Consider the following 18,894-nt stretch of genomic DNA (forward strand, 5'->3'; position numbering starts at 1 on the left):
TTCTTAAGAATGACTTCAGTGCCGTTCTTTGTACTTTCCTCAAAGAAAAGCTTAACTCCAAGTCTTCTAGAGTTGCGGCCAAAGCCGATTCAAAAGACCGCTGTTCGACAGCCTCTTTGTTAGTAGCACACAGAACCTCCCCAACTCTGCCGTGACGTGCCGTCATTAAGCCCGCCCACCGACTCTACACACGCTGTGGTTGGCCTGACCAGAGTTAGTTTTTTCCAACTCTCCAGGTCTACCGAGAATTGCTAGACTACACTCGTGGCAAAATACATGTTCTGCCGCTAGGCTGCGTCTAGATTTCTAGGCTATATTTTCACTATTTTCACAGTAAATAGCATCTACAGCTATTTGCACTTGGTGTAAATATCCTCTATCACTAAGAAAATATGCTATTTTCACTGAGTGTAAATATAATATAGTTGCTTTTTGCATTTTGTTCATTTAGCCGCTGCCTTTAATAATTGATGATCTTTAAAACAGAACTGAATCAACACTGAAGTGACTCCAGCTGAACAACAGCCAAAATGCATTTTCTTGTTATCATTGTAAAGCTGCTTTGAAACAATCTGTTTTGTATAAAGCGCTATATAAACAAAGGTGACTTGACTTGTTAAGAGAAATTGTAAGTCCAGAGGCATTGTGTGTGCTGTGTGAACAAGATGGGTATTGTAGTTCTAGACTAATGTGAACATGCATTTACTATAAATATTTACTTTTTAAATATTCACTTGCACAAAAACAGATTCAGTATTCCTCAAAATGAACAAAACCTGCAATAATTAAATATGTAAAAGAATACAAATATACTTTATGTATTTAATCTCACTTTATTAAGCAATGTCCTTGTTTATGACCTTTAATGATCCAATTCAAACATACCAATTACTTTAGATAAAATCACGTTTGTGTTTCTTTTTTTCTTTCTTTTTTTTATGCTGAAGTAAGTGTTGAACCAAAGTCCTTTTAAAGGCTATGTTCATAAAGGCCTTCTCAAGTGATGCATTTTTGTAAGAAAAATACCCGTATTTATTAGGTGAGAGTAGACATCTCGGCAATATATCATACCTCGAGTCGGGTCAGACTCTTCAGCTGGATACGGGCATACAGCTGTTACCAAAAGCCAGTGATTTTAGTTTATAAAGTTATAAACATGGATATTTTTCTTACACAAACCCATCAGGCTGGACCAGCCAATATGCATGCGCAGTACTAAGTGTGCATCTCAGAACGCTGACTGTTTCTATAGCAACCGGAGCTTCTAACAGCTGCAGTGATGTGATTGGCTCTTTTATTTAGAAGGTGGGACTTATTCCGCCATATTGCGTGTTGCACTTTCTTCCATAAATAATAGTTATATGAGTGCAACGAAAGTCTTTAATTGAACTTTCTTTTCCTGCATCCTATTCTTCTGCGATACAGAATGGTAGCACAGCTGAAAGGTTTGTTTGAACTGCGCTCTCTACTGTACAGGCGTGAATTTGCATTTCCTTCAGTAATGTAACCCATTACTTTCCAAAAAATGTTATGTAATCCACTACTGTTTTAGGGAGTAACACGAATATATATTTACTATATTATCAATAATGCAATAATATTGTGAAATATTATATAATTTTCAGCATCATTACTCAAATCTTCAGTGTCACATGATCCTTCAGAAAACATTTTAATATGTTGATTTGGTGCTCAAGAAACATTTCTTATAATTATCAATGATGTAGTGCTGCTTAATGTTTTTGTGGAAACAGCAATATATTTATAATAGAAATCTTCTGCAACATTATACATATGTCACTTTTGAAAAAAACTTAAAAAAAGCAAACAAAACTTAGATAAATCCAGTTTTGCATCAGATTCTTTTAAAGTTGAAATTGCAAAATCAATTTTTAAATAGTAATTAAATAATTAAATCGTTCTTAACAAAGCTTTCATTTTCAATCTGTATGTCTTGAAATTGAACTAAATTGAATGATTTGCTCAGAATTGTGTGTGCTTTTGATTGTAACCAGATTGGATTATGCAACAACCCACAACTGTCATTGCATATCCTGTCCACTTTAGCTACAGCGCAGCCATACATGGTAATACAAACGACTGGACTCCAGATATGAATGATTCAGTCCTAAGTACCGTTATAAAACACATCTTCTCATTTGCATGTCTCGCGTATCTAATTGAAATCTTGTCTTTGGTGCTCAAGAGACCACACCTCTGAAACAGGTGGGAGTAATAGAGCGAGTGTTTGTGCAAGACTGGACTTGAACAGATGAGAGAACCAGGTCATAAGTAATTCACATCTTGTATGCAATTGAATGGCTGAGGAACACAGACTGACCCTTTGTTATGCAAATAAAGTGTTATACCGCATTTGATCCTGCATTTATGAGGGTCTGTTACCAAGCTGTCTCATTGCTCTGTTTGTTAAAGATTGAGCATCCATTTTTGGGAATTTGTTGACATCTATCTCTGAAATCACAAAAGGCTACTAGATCATTTCTGTTTTATACGATAATCCGTAGTTGGAATGGGCTGAACCTTGAAGGAGGTGTGTGTGACATCACGCTTTGGAGGGGTTTCCTGGATACTTGCAGCAACCTGAAGCTGTTCAATTAAACTGTGAGGCAGGAGAAAGCATCTCTCTGATTATCCTGAACACAGATAACAAGCTGTACAAGCCATTTCAGTCTTCTCACGCGAGCATCTGCTGTAGCAGCAAAACGAGGTGAGACATTTGATTTTATGTATAGGCTATTTGAATTAGATTCAAGAGGTTTTACTTTGGAAATGTAATTGGACAATGAGTCAATGACAAAAAAGCATCTTGGTACTGTGGTTATACTATCGCAGTGTTTCCCAACACTGTTTCCTAACTGTGCACATTTTCAAACTCTTCCTAATAAAACACACTTGATTCAACTCATCAGCTCAGAGACTCCAAGGCCCTGTTCAGACTGGCAGCAACATTTTTTTTTTTTCTTCATATCTACGGGTTTTTGAAAGTTATTATTATTTTTTCCAAATTGAATTCAAACCATATATAAGCCTCGTTCAGACTGTCAGGCCAAATCTGATTTTTGTTCATATACTATTGGAATCCAATCAGATTTATCAAATGTGAACGGCAAAAAATTACTTGAAATGCATTTTTTTTTTTACAAATCCTTTTTGAGCGACATTCAAATGTGGTTTGAAATCCTATTCCTAAAACCGTCTAAGGCTACGTTCACACTGTCAGTCCAAATCAGATTATTTGTGTATCCGATCTGATCTGAAATTATTGATGTCCACACTGTGTATAGCAAATGTTCAGATCCGATTTGTGTGTCCATGCCGCTCTTTAGTTTTCTGGGATATCTGCATTGGTTTGTTTCTCAATGACGTTGAGTTGGTAGGCATGTTGCGGTTGTTGTTTTTGGCGTATGAGTGATTCTATAATTGGAGATACATTTTGCATTTCAAAAAGTCAAAGAAAAAAACACATGGCACTAATAAAATCATGTTTAAAAGACTTTTAAACTACCCACTGTGCGATCAGTGATAAATTCTGGAAAGTGACATCATTTCCTGTATCTTACATAGTTGTGGGAGATAATTCCACCAATCTAAAGGAAAAGTATGGCACGGTAATAGAATTGATTTATGGACACATTTTTTAAAGATAAAAGGAATTTTTTTAAGTAATTTAATTTTGTAGAATTAGGAAAATTACTATTTAGGGCTTTTATAAATAAAATTAATTAAATATTACCAAAAGAAAAGTAAGCTATAAGATTATATAGATTATATAGAGAAATATTGTTATGACCTGTTACATCTTGTGATCCATGACAATGAGTAACAAATTATTACAATAATTAAAAATATAACAGTTTGAAAAAAGAATCACCTGTATGATGATTTATTAACAAAGTTCGGGAGGAGCACATTCAAATGATCTACTCAATTGAAAGGAGTCTTATATAAACTTACCTCGGTTCCACAACAGTTTTTCCAGAAATTTTGGGTCACATAAACCATGCGAAATCCGTCCTGCGGTCAGACTGAAACGCGTTTCCAGAAACAACAAATGAATGTATCTTGAAACAGACTTATAAAAATAGAATTTCATGTGATTTTTTTGGGTAGGTTTTGGTTTATTAAACCTTCCTGTGCTTATGCTGCCCTCATGTGCTATCGTAAATGTCCTTCTTCCCACTTCTTAAGTTCTAATTATGAGTTTGTTGCAGTCAAGTGCTTTGTTGTTGGAAGGAATTAGGAATCATTGAGGACTTGTGTGTTTCTTGGGGAAATGTTATTTTAACATCAAAACCAACATGTCAGACAAACAGAAAAAAGAAAAATGCAAATGATATGAATGCTGATAAGTGGAATGCCGCACTGTGAGAATTTATTTATTTATTTATTTGTATATATCAAAGCCAAAATATAGACCAAACTAGCTGAACTTTCTGAAGATTCTGGAATTTCAAATAGGCCTACATGCTATTTTTGCTGTGTATAAAACATCCAATATGCTTCAAATGGTTATTTACATACGTTAAAGGTGAGGTAAGTCCTTTCTGGTAACTGACGTTGATTTCAAATCACCAAAACAAACATGCCCCTATTTTGATAGCTCCGCCCCACACATAAGTAAACCAGGCAACGACTATGGCGGAATCTGCTGTGCCAGCCGTCCGAGGGTATGATGTCATCAATAAGTGAACGCAATATGTGTTACTATGGTAATCCAGGTCGAATGTTCAGTGAAAAAGTCATCCCTTACATCCCAAAAACTCAAACACAGTTCTCATGAACAACTCGATAGCACGAGCACGACAGTCCACCTAATGAACATATTACAAATATGACAAGATTAGAGGGTTATATCAATCACGAAAAGAGGAACCAAAGGAAACAAACATATATTAGGAGTTTATTATCTTACTTTTCGGACACACTTTGGGAGCTGACGCTTGAAACACAGAACGAGGAGGTTTAGACGCTCCAGGCTTATACGGTGTGGAAATGAATGGGTAATTATCATCACTGAAGTGAACGACATGATCGCAAACAAACAAGCAAGCCAACATGACACACGAGCATATTTAAGCAAAAGCCAGCATATATAAGTTCTATGAAACAAATCAAAATCAATGTTACTCGCCTATCGAGAAGAAATAAAGCAACCTCAGCCTTCGCTCCAGCACTGGAAAGATGATCTGATATTTACACGGGTCCTACTTCTTGCCTGATAGTAAGCCTTCTTTTGTTCCACAGACTTCCACATTTCTTCCACATTTGTTTTTTTTATCTGCCATCACTCTCTTTCTGTCGTCGCTCGGCTAATGTCCTTCCTGTGTCGTGTCGTTTGAATAATGACATGCACTGAGTGCTCTCTCCCCCCCCTCATTAGTAGACACGCCCCTTACTGCTGATTGGCTATAAGTTTGTTTTTGTACTCGGCAAAGTAAGTTAGCGCCCTGCTCGTCATCCGAGGCGGGGAAAGCTAACAGAGTAATGATTTACTCTCTAAACGGGGTAGAGAGCACCTAAGGCACATATCCATGTCTGGGTTTGAGGATGACCTTACAGTCGTTAGACCCAAACTCAAAACAGGAAGTGCTCACAGAGAGTGCCTGCATGTCGGCCACACACTTGACCGACGTTAAAGCTAGCAGCAAGGTGGTGTTCAGCGACAGGCTGCTTGGAGCGGCTCAACTCGAGGGCCTCGAAGGACAGTGGACAGGTCCCAGATCTGAACAGTATGAGGGCGAGGCGGGTTAAGTCTCCTGGCTCTCCTCAAGAATTTAAAGACCAAGTCATTCCTTCTTACAGACTGGCCGGCCACGAGGGCGTGATTCGCCATTATAGCCGCAATGTATACCTTGAGCATGGAATCCAGCAGCTTATCTAGCAGCTTATCCAGCAGCTCCTGTAAGAAGGACAGAATGACACATCACAAACGGATGGGTCTTCGTTCCGGACTGTACACAAGTGGAGCTGCGATGGCTCCCGTCGAGGGACCACAGGTTTTTTTTTTTTGCCTCTTGTCTGAGAGAGAAGGTATTTCAGGTCCCAGGCTGCACTGTGCCCTTAGGAGGAGGCAACTTGCTATCTTGCAGAGAAACCACAACCTAGTCCTGGCGATTTATGAACGCTACCCCTGTCAACGGACCAGGATGTGGTGCCCCTGTAGGGCTGTTTGAGGCCGTTGATATGCAGGCATTGCTCCAGGCTGGACCAGGAGCCGAACACAGATCTGTCGTGTTCTTCCATCTGGAGATCAGTCCCAATCAGACACCTGTCCGATATAGGCTGGAGTCCTTCCAAGGGGTCACAGCTGTGACACAGCGGTGGTCCACTCTGAGGCACAAGTGTCACTGACGCCAAGTGTGGGAAGGGCTTCCAGCCAATACTGCAGGTCGATACTGCAATGGAGCAGGCCCAATGGTAGTACAGTGTTACCAGGCCAAGCTTTGAAAGGAACTTTGAATGACACCACTAAACGCTGAATACTCAGCAAGCGTTCGGGCGAGAGCATTTGAGTTGAGAACTGCCCTTAGGCAGGTGACTCATCTGCTGGGAGACAGGACACTCTTGGGTGAATGGATTCTGAGCCCAAGATGCTCCAGGTGAATAGTTCATGCCTTCAGAGGGGAGAGAGCCGGGTCCATGCACTTGGTAAAAGTGAATCTTTAGAATGGTCGGTTATGAGGGGCTATTTGGATATGAACATAAGCATCTTTCAGATACACCGATATGAACCAGTCCTCTGGGCAGACTTGCACAAGTCACGTCAAGTCAAGTCAAGTTAAGTCACCTTCCTTTTTACAATATAGATAGTTTCAATACAATGATAATAGGAAATTAATTGAAGAGAGATGGTTTTGGCTGTACATCAGCTCTAGAAAAAGTTATTGCCCAGCTAAAGTAAGTTTTTGATTGATTCATTCCTGTTATAAAAAATCATTCGTTATTTACTTTGGGGCCACCTACACAATACCATTTTCTGCAGGATTTAGGCGGATGGACCGCTTGGCTTTCCATCCCAGATCAGTGGGCGGGCAGAGAGGCGCAGGAGGAGGGAGCTTCTCATAGCCTTTTTGCTCCGCGCCATTAATGGTGGTGAGGACAGTTGAGGCAGAAGAGTGGATGCGAGTTGAGTAGGAGGTGCGCCATGGGTGGGTAACTTGAACTCATGAACTTCCAGGAAGAATGGTGCCGGTCTCTGACAGGGGGCTTACTGGCATCGTCCTAGCTTGAACAATTCACCAAGGCGCCTGCGAGTGGGATTTTGTATCAAACACAGCCCAATTTCCTCAATTAGGTGTGAAATTTAGCATTCTGCGCCTGTCACGGATCACTGAGAGAAGAAGCTGAAAGAGAATCCATATGCACGCACACATTTAATTCCAAGACTCCTCAGAACAATACAGGGACATCAAAACCAGAACACAAACGTGATCCATACAAGAGACCAGTAAAAGCAGATCAGAACATCCAGACTTACAATTAACGACTAGCCACCATACATGAAAAACCAAGACCTTAAATACACAAAACAATGAGTAGATAATAGACTGCAGGCGTGTACAATGAAGGTAACCATAACAACTGATAAGACAACATGAAGATCCAGAAACCAAACAGGAAAAGAACATGGAAACAATGAAAATAGAAAGCACTTCAACATAAAAGTCCATACAAAACAAAAGACCCAGACCTGGGATTGTGACAGCGCCGACTTAAGCTGTGTTTCCACCAAATTTCCACCAAAATTTCCCAATATCTTTTTTCCCACAGACCTGATGCTGTCTGCGTTTCCATCATGTTCTAAAGTATCAGGAAGATTAGGCAAATTAGTCTGGTGATGTAGGATTTCGTCCTCCACATATAAGCTTAATAATGCCTGAACTTCGTTGTTGGTCCATCAGTCGTATTTTTTAAGTCAAGTCAAGTCAAGTCAATTTTATTTATATAGCGCTTTTAACAATGCAGATTATTTCAAAGCAGCTTCACAGTGTTAAACAGGAAAATAATGCAACAGAATTTTATTCAGCCGTACAGCCGTTCTGGAGAAAACGGTGAGCAAGCCAAGCCAGAGGCGACAGTGGCAAGGAAACTAAAACCCCATCAGGTGACCTAAGGGAGAAAAATGAACCTTGGGAGAAACCAGGCTCAGTTGGGGTGCCAGTTCTCCTCTGGCCAATTAACAAATAGCGTATGATTATTATTCTGACAACTTTACAGGTCAGAGGTCATAATAGATCGGAATATTCGAAAGATCGGAGGCAACGCGCCGGAGACGGGTTTATTGAGGATGATGTGTCGATTAAATTATTAAATAGGAATAATCGAAATATCGGAGTCATCACGCCGGAGACGGGTTTATTGAGGATGCCGTATTGATGAAACAATTATTAAAGTGCAATATTCGAAAGATCGGAGGCAACACGCCGGAGACGGGTTTTATTGAGGATGACTGACATATCGATTTAACAATTATTAAATAGGAATATTCGAACAATTGGAGTCATCACGCCGGAGACGTGTTTATTGAGGATGTCGTGTCGATGAGGCAATTTCAGGGGGAGTCTATTTGACAGAGTCTCTGCAGACACTTCAGGGTCCTGCGTTGGTCTTGTCCGGGCGCAGGTTCACCATCTGAACTGGATACGGCCCGGATCCGGCTGACTGCAGTAGACCTCGGGATAAAACAGAGAGACTAACATTAGCGTAGATGCTATTTTAAACTCCAATTGTTGATTAGAATAGCAAACACCTCTTACTCAACAAAACCTGTGTTGGAACTTTTGCACTAATGTTAAAGGTCCCATGGCATGAAATTTTCATTTTATGAGGTTTTTCAACATTAATATGAGTTCCCCTAGCCTGAATATTGTCCCCAAGTGGATAGAAATGTTGATCGGTGTAAAGCCGAGTTCTGGCTGTCTCTCTCTGCCTTTCAGAAAATGACAGGCCAGACGAGCCAATCCTGAAGTCTCCTGGTTTGACGTCCAAGCAGGAACGGTTTCCTCCCTTTCCTCCACCCAGAGAATCTGGCACGCCCATGCAAGCGCTCGAGAGATCATTGCTTGTGAACGAGTGAACGCTGGCAGTTTCTCAGTGTTTGGATGTACAAATGAAAACAGAAGTCTTTTTTCAGTTCCTTCTGATCTGTGATCAGTGATTTCTTATGTGTAGCTAATTATTTATTATTCGTGCACACGCTGCGGCTTCTCTCTCTCCCGACAGAACGGTGTTTTCGTGTTTTCTATCTTGTGAGTCAGTGTTTTTGTACGTCCTCGTCGCGTCTATCTGTTCTACAATGTGCATACAGTCGTTTCTGCTCAACATCAGCAGAGTAACATCTTTAGAGATAAACCTTACACACGCCGATTACTGCTGTTGTGTCTTTGTTTGCGCTGTGTACTCAATGCGCGTCACTGACGCTTTCCATATGATAGGAACATATCTAAAAATAATGGTATTATCAACACTTACTCATAACTTGTTCATCTCGACAGCTGTAATGGTACTTTGCATGTGTTACAAAGTTGGTAATAATGATGAAGACGGACTCGGTGTGACTGGGACTCGTGTTTATTCAGAACTCTCAGATACAAACACAATAAACTCGCGCTGACTGACAGCGCTCTCATAACTCAGTAGTTACTATAAATAACTTTGTTAGCAATCGCTGAGCTCAGTCTCTGGTACATTAGTGATGTCCGGTTCGCGAACGATCTTTCTTTTGAACCGGTTCTTTTTAGTGAACCGAATCAGTTCACCAAATCGGACTGAATCGTTCTAAACGGTTCGCGTCTCCAGTCAGCGCTGATCCATAATTTACTAAAGTTACTAACTTTCTGACATGAGTGACAGCCCCTCCGACTAGAAATAGACTAATAACCTGAAGTATCTGCTGTAACTAAAACAGTTCACTGAACTGAGATTGACAGAACTGATGAGAAGTGAACTCCGGTCCATCCGTCTCTCTGGCAGCAGCTCGTGCCTCGTAGACCTCGTTAAACCACGCCCCCTCCGCTCATATCAAATGCAAAGATGTCAGCCAATCACAACAGTGGGCGTTTTTACTGAAGTCTCACAGCAGACACGCCTCTTGTAACAGGGCCTTCAGCCACAGGGCAAACAGTAGTATAGAAAAAATGCCTTTTATTTCTAAATTATGACATTTTATGATGTAAAAATCATACTAACAATATAAGTACACCTCAGGAAACATTATAAAATAATAGAAAAATGCCATGCCATGGGACCTTTAACAAAGAAGGCTTCAGTATTCGGAGAAAACCGAATTTCCCCAAAGCATGTTTCACGCAATGTGAGAGACCATTTCGAAAGGGAACTAATAAAGCATAGGGCCTACCAGTCACAGCAGCAATGTGTGGGATTTCCAAGTCGGAAACTCAGGAATCAAAATTATTGCCACGTTTCCTTTCACATTTTAGAAGTAAATATGATTTTAATAGGTGTTCATGTCGAATTTCCTACTAGGAAACTTATATATACGACAATTCTATGTCTCTGCCTTCTTGTCCTACCTGGTACAAATATTTATACTTAAGAATTCACACTGTCACACTTTTTTATATTTGTTCATTTAAAGGCTGCAAAAACCTTTTCATTGTTACTGTCCAGACAGTTCATTTTACACAAGCTGAGCTTTTGTGACATTGTGGGGCATGTTGTCACACAGGAAACAGTCTATTTCTAGGCCTCATTTAAACAAACAAACAATGGAGACAAAAAAAAAAATACAACAAAAATGATGTAACCCTAACCCTTCTATCATTATACAGTTTTTTATGAATTCAGACTGTCATAGCCTACTGTATGACTATTTAAACAAATTAGCGAAGGCGATTTTTTTGAATGCTGAGGGTAAAAAATACAATCAGCACCTTATACAATTTTAAGCTAAATTTAATTATAAATAAACTATCTTCAAGGCTGTCTGCCCACTACCCACTTTGGCCGACCACATAACAACTACATTTCCCATGATGCGTAGCATGTCGCTTCTGTGACGTCACTGCCCACGTGAGCTTCATTCAGCTGAGCGCTGCAAAGATGAATGGCTGGGGTTTGTTTTAAAACAATCTTATGTTTAATATATTTTCTGGTTAAAAACGTTATAAATGTCTTGTATATCTGTCTTATGTTTGTTACTGTCTGCTGTTTTGAGTCGCGTGCATGCACTGATACAGCACATCCATCCGGATGGAGCTGTACACACACAACTGATGAGACATAAACGCTCATTTAACGCAGTGATGGTTTTACCCGAGCCATTCACTGTGCGTTTATATAATAATGCCTGTGTTCCGCAGCATTTGATCGTGGAACCACAGCGTATATTTCTGTAACAGACTGTCCTGGAATGCTTGAGTGCGGGGGTGTCTGTCTGTCCCCTTCTTCACTGCAGTCGCCCATCTGACCAGCATATGCATGCTTCACACTGCAAATATCACTTATCATGAGAAATAAACGTGATTGCTCATGTTGTTTACAGGGGGTGGAAGATGGAAACGTTGGAAAAATGGAGCAGAGACATCATGGCACCTCATCAGCTGGATAAGAAAAAGCATTCCAAACAAAATGGTGAGATTTGCTTCAAGCCTGCCTTTTTGAATTGTCTTCCTAAACAATCTTTACTTTGAATAAATATGGCTGCATTTACGTTAAAATCCACATATTTATGTAGAAGCAGCTGCAGTGGCCACTAATTCAAGGTAATATATAATCAATATGGCCTTGATGAATTAATGTTCATCATTAATGCTGTTTCCATAAACCTTTCCACAAATACAAAACACTGTCAGGGTAACATGCATAGTACTAAAATATTGGCAAACATTAATTGAACAACATAATATGCAATGTAATTATTTAAACGAATAAATGTGGTGCATCACGCATGGAATTCTGGGAGCTTCTTTTATCAGTTTTCACTTTTTCAAGATTCAAGATTCAAGAGTTTTATTTGTCACATACACAGTTATATACACAATATACAACTGGCAGTGAAATGTAAACAGGTCCGCTCCATGGACAGTGCAAATAACAGTTACAAGAAATTAAATAGAAATAGAATAAAATTAGAATAAAAAGTATTAACATAAGTAGAATTATAAATAAATCAAGTAAAAGATAAAAATAGGAAATAAGATAAAAATAAAAATATAAAAAAATATGTGGATATGATAAGTGAGATAAACTGTAGACTTATTAGTGACTCAAATGTTTTATTTAATAAAACAACAACAACACAATTTTAACAGTATTTTACCGTCATGTATTGTCTTGATTTAGTTTTTTTTTCCCACGTTGCAAATACAATCAAAAACGTTTTGGTTTTTGCTCAGTGCACATTTTTGGTATACACTTTTGTCCTTATGGTCTCTGAATAAAGACTTTTGTGCTTTAAATTTTTTTTATTATGATTTTAACTAGGGGAAATATGAGTGCATACATCTCAGTGTTTGGTTCGGTCGTTGATATTGCTTTTTACTTCCAAAAACTGTAAAATCATGTTCTGTTAAATCTACTATAATTTTTACTGCACATGGTAATACTACCTTAAAAGGAGCAGGTTTTACTGTAGCGTCTAACAGACATTTATTTTCTATTAAAATATTTTTACTGTGTTAGTGTGTATCTTTATCGACAATTAAAGATGCCATGACAAACCTGAAATAACAGGTAATGGAAGAGGCCTGGGAAAATATAATAAAGTATAAATATATAAAAAGATGTAATTAATAACGTTATAATTAATACAAAAAAATTCAGATTTAAGTATTTAATTGACAAGTACTGTTCACAATATTCAATGAAGATATTCATTGGTCAGAAGGTGTACCTGTACAGCATATTTCTATTATTTTTACTTATTAAGCTTCCCAATATTTTACATTTTAAGCTTCTGAATTATGTTTCTAAACATCAAACAATAGACTTTTATTTACTCCACAGCCATGAACCATGATTTGTTATTTTTTAAAGACCATTTGATTGAATGAAAGTTTTTATACACCCCCCGAGCACAGACATGGTCTAAAACCACACAACTCCAATTTTGATTTTATAGGATCTTCTTTTTCATCACCCTACTGGTGATTTGTTTCTGGTTCAGACAATCTTAGTGTTTCACTGTAATTTATCCTGCTTTGTTATTTTGTTCTATTTTACCCAGGCATGATTGCAAAAAATCTACTTAACTCTCTCAAGATTCGCAATCATTTGCAGCTCCAGCCCATTTCTCGTTCAGCATGTGCCACTGGTAAGTACTACAGTTTGTGTTCATGTATTTGTTTGGATTATTCAGGACAAAATGTTGTTTTCTGTATTGTGCTGACATTCATATGCTTTGTCACTGTCTAGCAAATAATTATTTCTGTTAAATATCTTATTGGTGTGTTCTCCATAGGTATTTGGTCCATATGGCAATAAAATCTTAAACCTGATTTAGTAAAATGAAAGCAAATTGAAATAAATGTTATTGCAAATAAATAAAAGAGAGCTTAAGAAATAACAATGAATTTCAATTTGAGAATCTGGGTACAAACTGTGTATGCTTGTAAATGCCTAATTTCTTTATTTAAAACAAGAACTCATTGTATGGAACTGTTTATTTAAAAAAAATTGGCAATACGGCATGAGTCTGAATGTCTTTCAGCACTGTTCATTGGTTTTTCACCAGCTAATGTGCAGATACTTAAAATGTAGTTGCAGGTGGCTAAATTTTAAAAGCTAAACTGCTTTTTAGCATTTTGCCGTGTAAACAAACATACACAGTCAATTGGCAGAACAATGAAACGATGGAATGGCTGTCTGAAGTGAGATGTGTGGGAGTATTAATGCCTGAGTCGTGTTGTCCTGGATCAAACTCTCAGCTCCATTAATGAGTGTCCTCATTGAATCACATGCTCACTGACAGACATGTGCCTTATAGGGAGAAACTTAAATGGATATTTCACCCAGAAATGAAAGTTGTCATTTATTACTCACCCTTGTGTCATTCCAAACCCGTAAGACTTTCGTTCATCTTTGGAACACAAATTAATTTGTGATCTCCATTGGCAGCTACGCAACTACCACTTTGACGCTTCAAAAAGTTTCTAAAGAGATCGTAACTAATAAAACGAATAAATATGAGTGGTTTAGTCCAAATTTCTTAAGAGACTTGATTGCTTTATATGATGAACAGATTGAACCGAACCTACTTGACTCGTGAGAACAAACCTAATTGGTTCTTGAGGAAGCTCAACTAAGGCCTAATTCTGGATTAATCTAAGCCTTGTCTGTGAAACCAGGCCTAGGAGTTGTTAGAATGCCCACAATCACCATGCCGATAGAACATCTTAAATTTTGTGGCCTCAGTCGGCAAAAGTAATAGAAAACCAATTCAAAATTCAAAACATTTACCCATCACAACATCTGGAAGTATCTAGATCAGCATTGTTGAAGGAGGTTTCTCCTGTCTTTGCATAATGAATTGACTGCTGGTCTTTTCTTTCTTGCATCTATTTGACCATCTGTAGGCATCTAAAACCATCTTGTTTACTCAGAACCAGATTTGTAGGTGCATATTTTAATGCATCCATAAGGACCCCTTCACACTGGACATAAAAGTTTGTGAAAATGAACTAATTTGTATTGTCAGATGGGTTGAATTTTGCATGAAAGCACATTAATACTTTTGTTAAAGAAGTTTAAAGAGTTGCTCATCAATTTCAATCTGTGTATTGAAGGCTCCTGTCCAGATCTGATGAATAGGAACGAGCAGCCTGACTCTCGGCCGCTAGCCATGGCCCTGACGCCCCAGCTGCCCCCCAGGACCCATCGGCCCCTGTGTCTCTCAGTGTCCTCTGACAGCAATGGACGCTTTAAAGCTCTGGAGACCCAGGAATGGAAGAACAACCTCAAAGCTCAGGTAGGTGGAAGTACTTTCAAGTCAACTGAAGGATGTCCAGTTTGAACCCCTTTCTTAATGATGTGGCGCTTTTTTGTCAGATGGAGCAGGCCCATAGTGCTGGAGCAGCCAGCAGCACAGGTTCCCTGGAAAGAGCGTCTCTCTTTTGCGCTTCTGGCTCCACCACCACCTCCAGCTCCGGCCTCTCCAGTCCGGTGGAGCACCTCACCAAGAGCAAGTCCTCTAGTCGCTTTTCACTCTTCTCCCCTCCTTGGAACAGCAGCTCTGAGTCTGACTCCAACCCACCTTCCCGCTCCGGATCCAAGAAAATGCGCAACTACAGTCGCAGGGCAGTTCCCGGCAGTGCCAAGACGGGCCCAGAGACTCCAGAACCCAAGCAGAGCGTCTCTGAACACTTCCAGTACTCTGATCCGGTCATATCCAAGGTTACAGACTACATTTACGTGGGCAACCTGAACGCGGCCTATAGTGGACGTACGTTGTGCCGAAATAACATCGATAGCATCATCGACATGAGCAGCCTACCTGGGGAGAATTGTTTGAGAGTCATTCCTTGCACTTGTTCAAGGGGTGTCAAGCATAGTTGGTCTCGGCTCAAAGTGGACATGAGTGACCTTCCGGACAGCGTCCAAGAAGGCCTCGCCCTCAAGCACCGTTGCTTCGAGGACATCAATGAGTGCATCGATGCCTCCACGGAGAAGAGGAAGCGAGTGTTGGTGCATTGTCGTGATGGTTTTTCCCTTGCCCCCACTTGCATTATTCAGTACCTCATGGTCAAACAAAATATGAGGCTTATTGCTGCCTATGAGCTGCTCAGAGCCAAACACCCCATCAACATTCGCGAGTCCCATCAGAACGTTCTGGTAAGTCTCGAAAGAGCTCTGCGGCCGGGCGGGAACACGGACCCAGAGTGCTTTAAACAGGCCATCTCCCGCAAAGTGGCTTGGACCTAATAGAGAACCTTGGGGAACCTCAGTTTTATTTGAACTTATGGTAGTGTGTGCTTTTATTTTGTACATTATTTCCTCCGTTAACAGTGAAAGGCAGCTTACTTTGTGTTTTAACTGGGCTGGATGTCATAGTGTGAGTACTAACTGTGAAAATTACTTGAGTTGTTCAGTGGCCATTTTAGAGAGAAAAAATCCTGAGAATTTGAGTCATTCGTTTTGCTTCTAGCTAAATTAAACAAGAACAAACACGCTTTGTGCAGCTGCTAAACAATGGGATTTGTTTGGGAATATATCTCTTATTTATTCTTCTTCACATGGGTACATAGCCATGCTGTGCAGGTTTATGCTGAGGAAGAAATTTATTGGAAGCTCTCAGGAGATGAAACGATGTTACATAATATGACTGCAAACGCCACTACTGAGGTTGAAACGTCAAACTGGAGTACTATCAACTAAACATCTCAAACTCTTTCTTAACAGATTGAGGACTAAACGTGATTAGTCATTGTATCTGGCAGTACAAAACACAACCTTTGTTGGCCTCCTTATTCATTTGAAAATTGGTTGATATGTCTCTGCGTTTATCCAGGGTTGAAAGATACACAGTAAGAGTAGTCCTCTATGAGGAGTCATTTCATTTACTAAGCGTCTTTTATTAAATGTGTAATATTCAACATGTTTGATCAAATACTAATTTCAGTGCTTGGAATAAATGTGAATTTTGCGATTTATGTAAAGCATTGAAACTGGCCCACTTTATACTTTTTATGTAGTGTTGGTATTTGGGAAATGAATGAGTTGTGGAGCAATGCTCAGTTGCAAAGGCTTGATATTGCACTAACCACAAGGAAATGCACAAGTTTGCTGACACATGGCTTAGTTTGATTTAATGTTGCGCAGTGAATATAGATCAAAATATTTTTACGATAATGTTTATGCTTCTCTGTAATGATTGTTGTTCATGGTTTCTATTGAATTTTTATTTTGCCATTTAGAAAAATGCAACAACCCTGGTAGCACATGTATGTCACCGAGACATCTTGGATGCGTTTTTATTTAGAGAATCAGATTTTTTTTTTTTTGAGATGTTACCAGTGAACATCCCAATGCAACAAACCTTGATATCTCTTTGTAACACGCCGCTTAATTCCAGTGTATACTGGAACGTTTTTGCAACATTTATGGTTTCAAATGTAAGTGAATGTGCTGGGTATTTTAATACACGTGTTTTTCTTGGTGACATACATCTGCTTCCTGGGAAAACAGCTCTCAAATATTTGACATGGCTTATGCTTGTCAGCAGTGATTTATTATATTTTGATATTTAGTGCGCAGTTTGGTGAAGAAAGACCCTCCTGAGTTTTGGTGCCTTTTATTTGAACTTGTCCAGTGTGATTATTGTGACATTCACACGCGCACACTGTATGCACTCATCAGGTATAGACAAACACGTCGTCTTTATGCTTTGAAATGCTCCATGTCGGTGTAATTTTGTGATGTATGGCAGAGATCAGTCCCATCTGAATAAGCTGTTGTAAAGTTTTCATAGCAGTGCTCACCGTGAATAATGCCTGTACTTCAATCAGTGTGGTGGTGACGTCAATCAGTGTGATCATTACCTTCTTCTACGGGCCAGCAATTAGCTTCTAACATTAGCAAAGCTGTATTTAGATTCAAATGGAACATTTTGCTGTTGCTTTCAATCTTATTCATTAGCCTATTTAAATATATATTTTTTGGATGGCTGATCTCACCCTGTATAAAGGTCTAACAACATGAACTCTCAGGTTAAATTTAATAGCCTAGAAGACATTCTCAATGCGTTAGAAACCAGAATAATGTGAGGCAATGTATTTTCTGTATCATGTTTTTGAAGAAAATGCATTTGTACTTGTTGATATTAAAGAGAATCTAATGCACTGACTTTCTTGTCATATGTGATTTGTTCGAGTAGAGTCTTGGAATTTTTTTTCTTAACGTAATCATGTTATTTTGAGTATTTACAAATTAGTGTTGCTAATGTTACACAACATACAAGCTATGGAATTGTAAGATGAAGACCTAATGCAAATGAGATATAATTTAATATTTAAATGTTTGTAGATTACAGATTTGTTTATGAAATATTAGTGCCTAATTTCATATAAATACCCATAGTCAACCGGAGCATTTCTGTTGGTTATGTGGCATTATTAGATATTTATCGGCAATTGTTTTTAGCAACTTTACTGAAGACAATCAATAGATTCAACATAACTAATATTTGTAACTTTTCATGGGTGTTTCTACTGTGGGCAATTTTATTTTCAAGGTGTTCATTTTAGTAAAACTGATTTCAACTTGTTATTTTTGTTACAGAATTTAAACCTTTTAACATACAAGGTTTACATTCAACATTTATTTTTAATACTTTGCGAATGTCTTTTATAATTTACCTTTGTTCTAGACCCAGACTTTTGATCTCCAATTATGAAAATCCATCAAAATTATACATGTATTGGTAAAAATGTAAAACTATTATTTTAAAAAAGTGTGAAATAATTATAAACCATTTCAATATGTATTGTGAAAATTATTTCAGATTTAAAAAAATGACTTTTTACTTGTATATATCAAAATCACATGTACCCTTTCCCACCACATATCCCAAAATCACCATGTATACAGCAAACACCACCGCACATTCCAACAACCCCTCATATCCCCACATAGACAGAATGCCCCACAACAGGGGTTCTAAGCCCTGGCCCTCGAGGTCCACCTTTCTGCAGAGTTGATCTCCAACCTTGATCAAACTCGCCAGCCTATTACTTTCTAGTAATCCTGAAGAGCTTGATCAGCGTGTTCAGTTGTGTTTGATTAGGGTTGGAGCAAAACTCTGCAGGAAAGTGGACCTCAAGGGCCAGAGTTGGGATCCCCTGCCCCACAATATCCCAACAGCACTATATAAACCCAGTCACCTCATTTATACAATTCCCCAAAATATACCCAATACCT

At 38.9% G+C, this 18,894-nt stretch overlaps 1 protein-coding gene across 1 annotated transcript; it reads left to right on the forward strand.

Moving 5' to 3' along the window:
- The first annotated feature begins 11,049 nt into the window (after positions 1–11,049).
- LOC307121460 (uncharacterized protein) lies at positions 11,050–17,815 on the forward strand. Its single transcript, XM_079809054.1, has 5 exons — positions 11,050–11,095; positions 11,525–11,613; positions 13,208–13,294; positions 14,766–14,947; positions 15,028–17,815. The coding sequence occupies exons 2-5, from the start codon at positions 11,535–11,537 to the stop codon at positions 15,898–15,900; spliced, it is 1,221 nt and encodes a 406-aa protein (XP_079665180.1). The 5' UTR covers positions 11,050–11,095; positions 11,525–11,534; the 3' UTR covers positions 15,901–17,815.
- The last annotated feature ends 1,079 nt before the right edge of the window (positions 17,816–18,894 follow it).

Source organism: Gobio gobio (genome assembly GCF_949357685.1).
Source record: "Gobio gobio genome assembly, chromosome: 25".
Classification (NCBI taxonomy): domain Eukaryota; kingdom Metazoa; phylum Chordata; class Actinopteri; order Cypriniformes; family Gobionidae; genus Gobio; species Gobio gobio.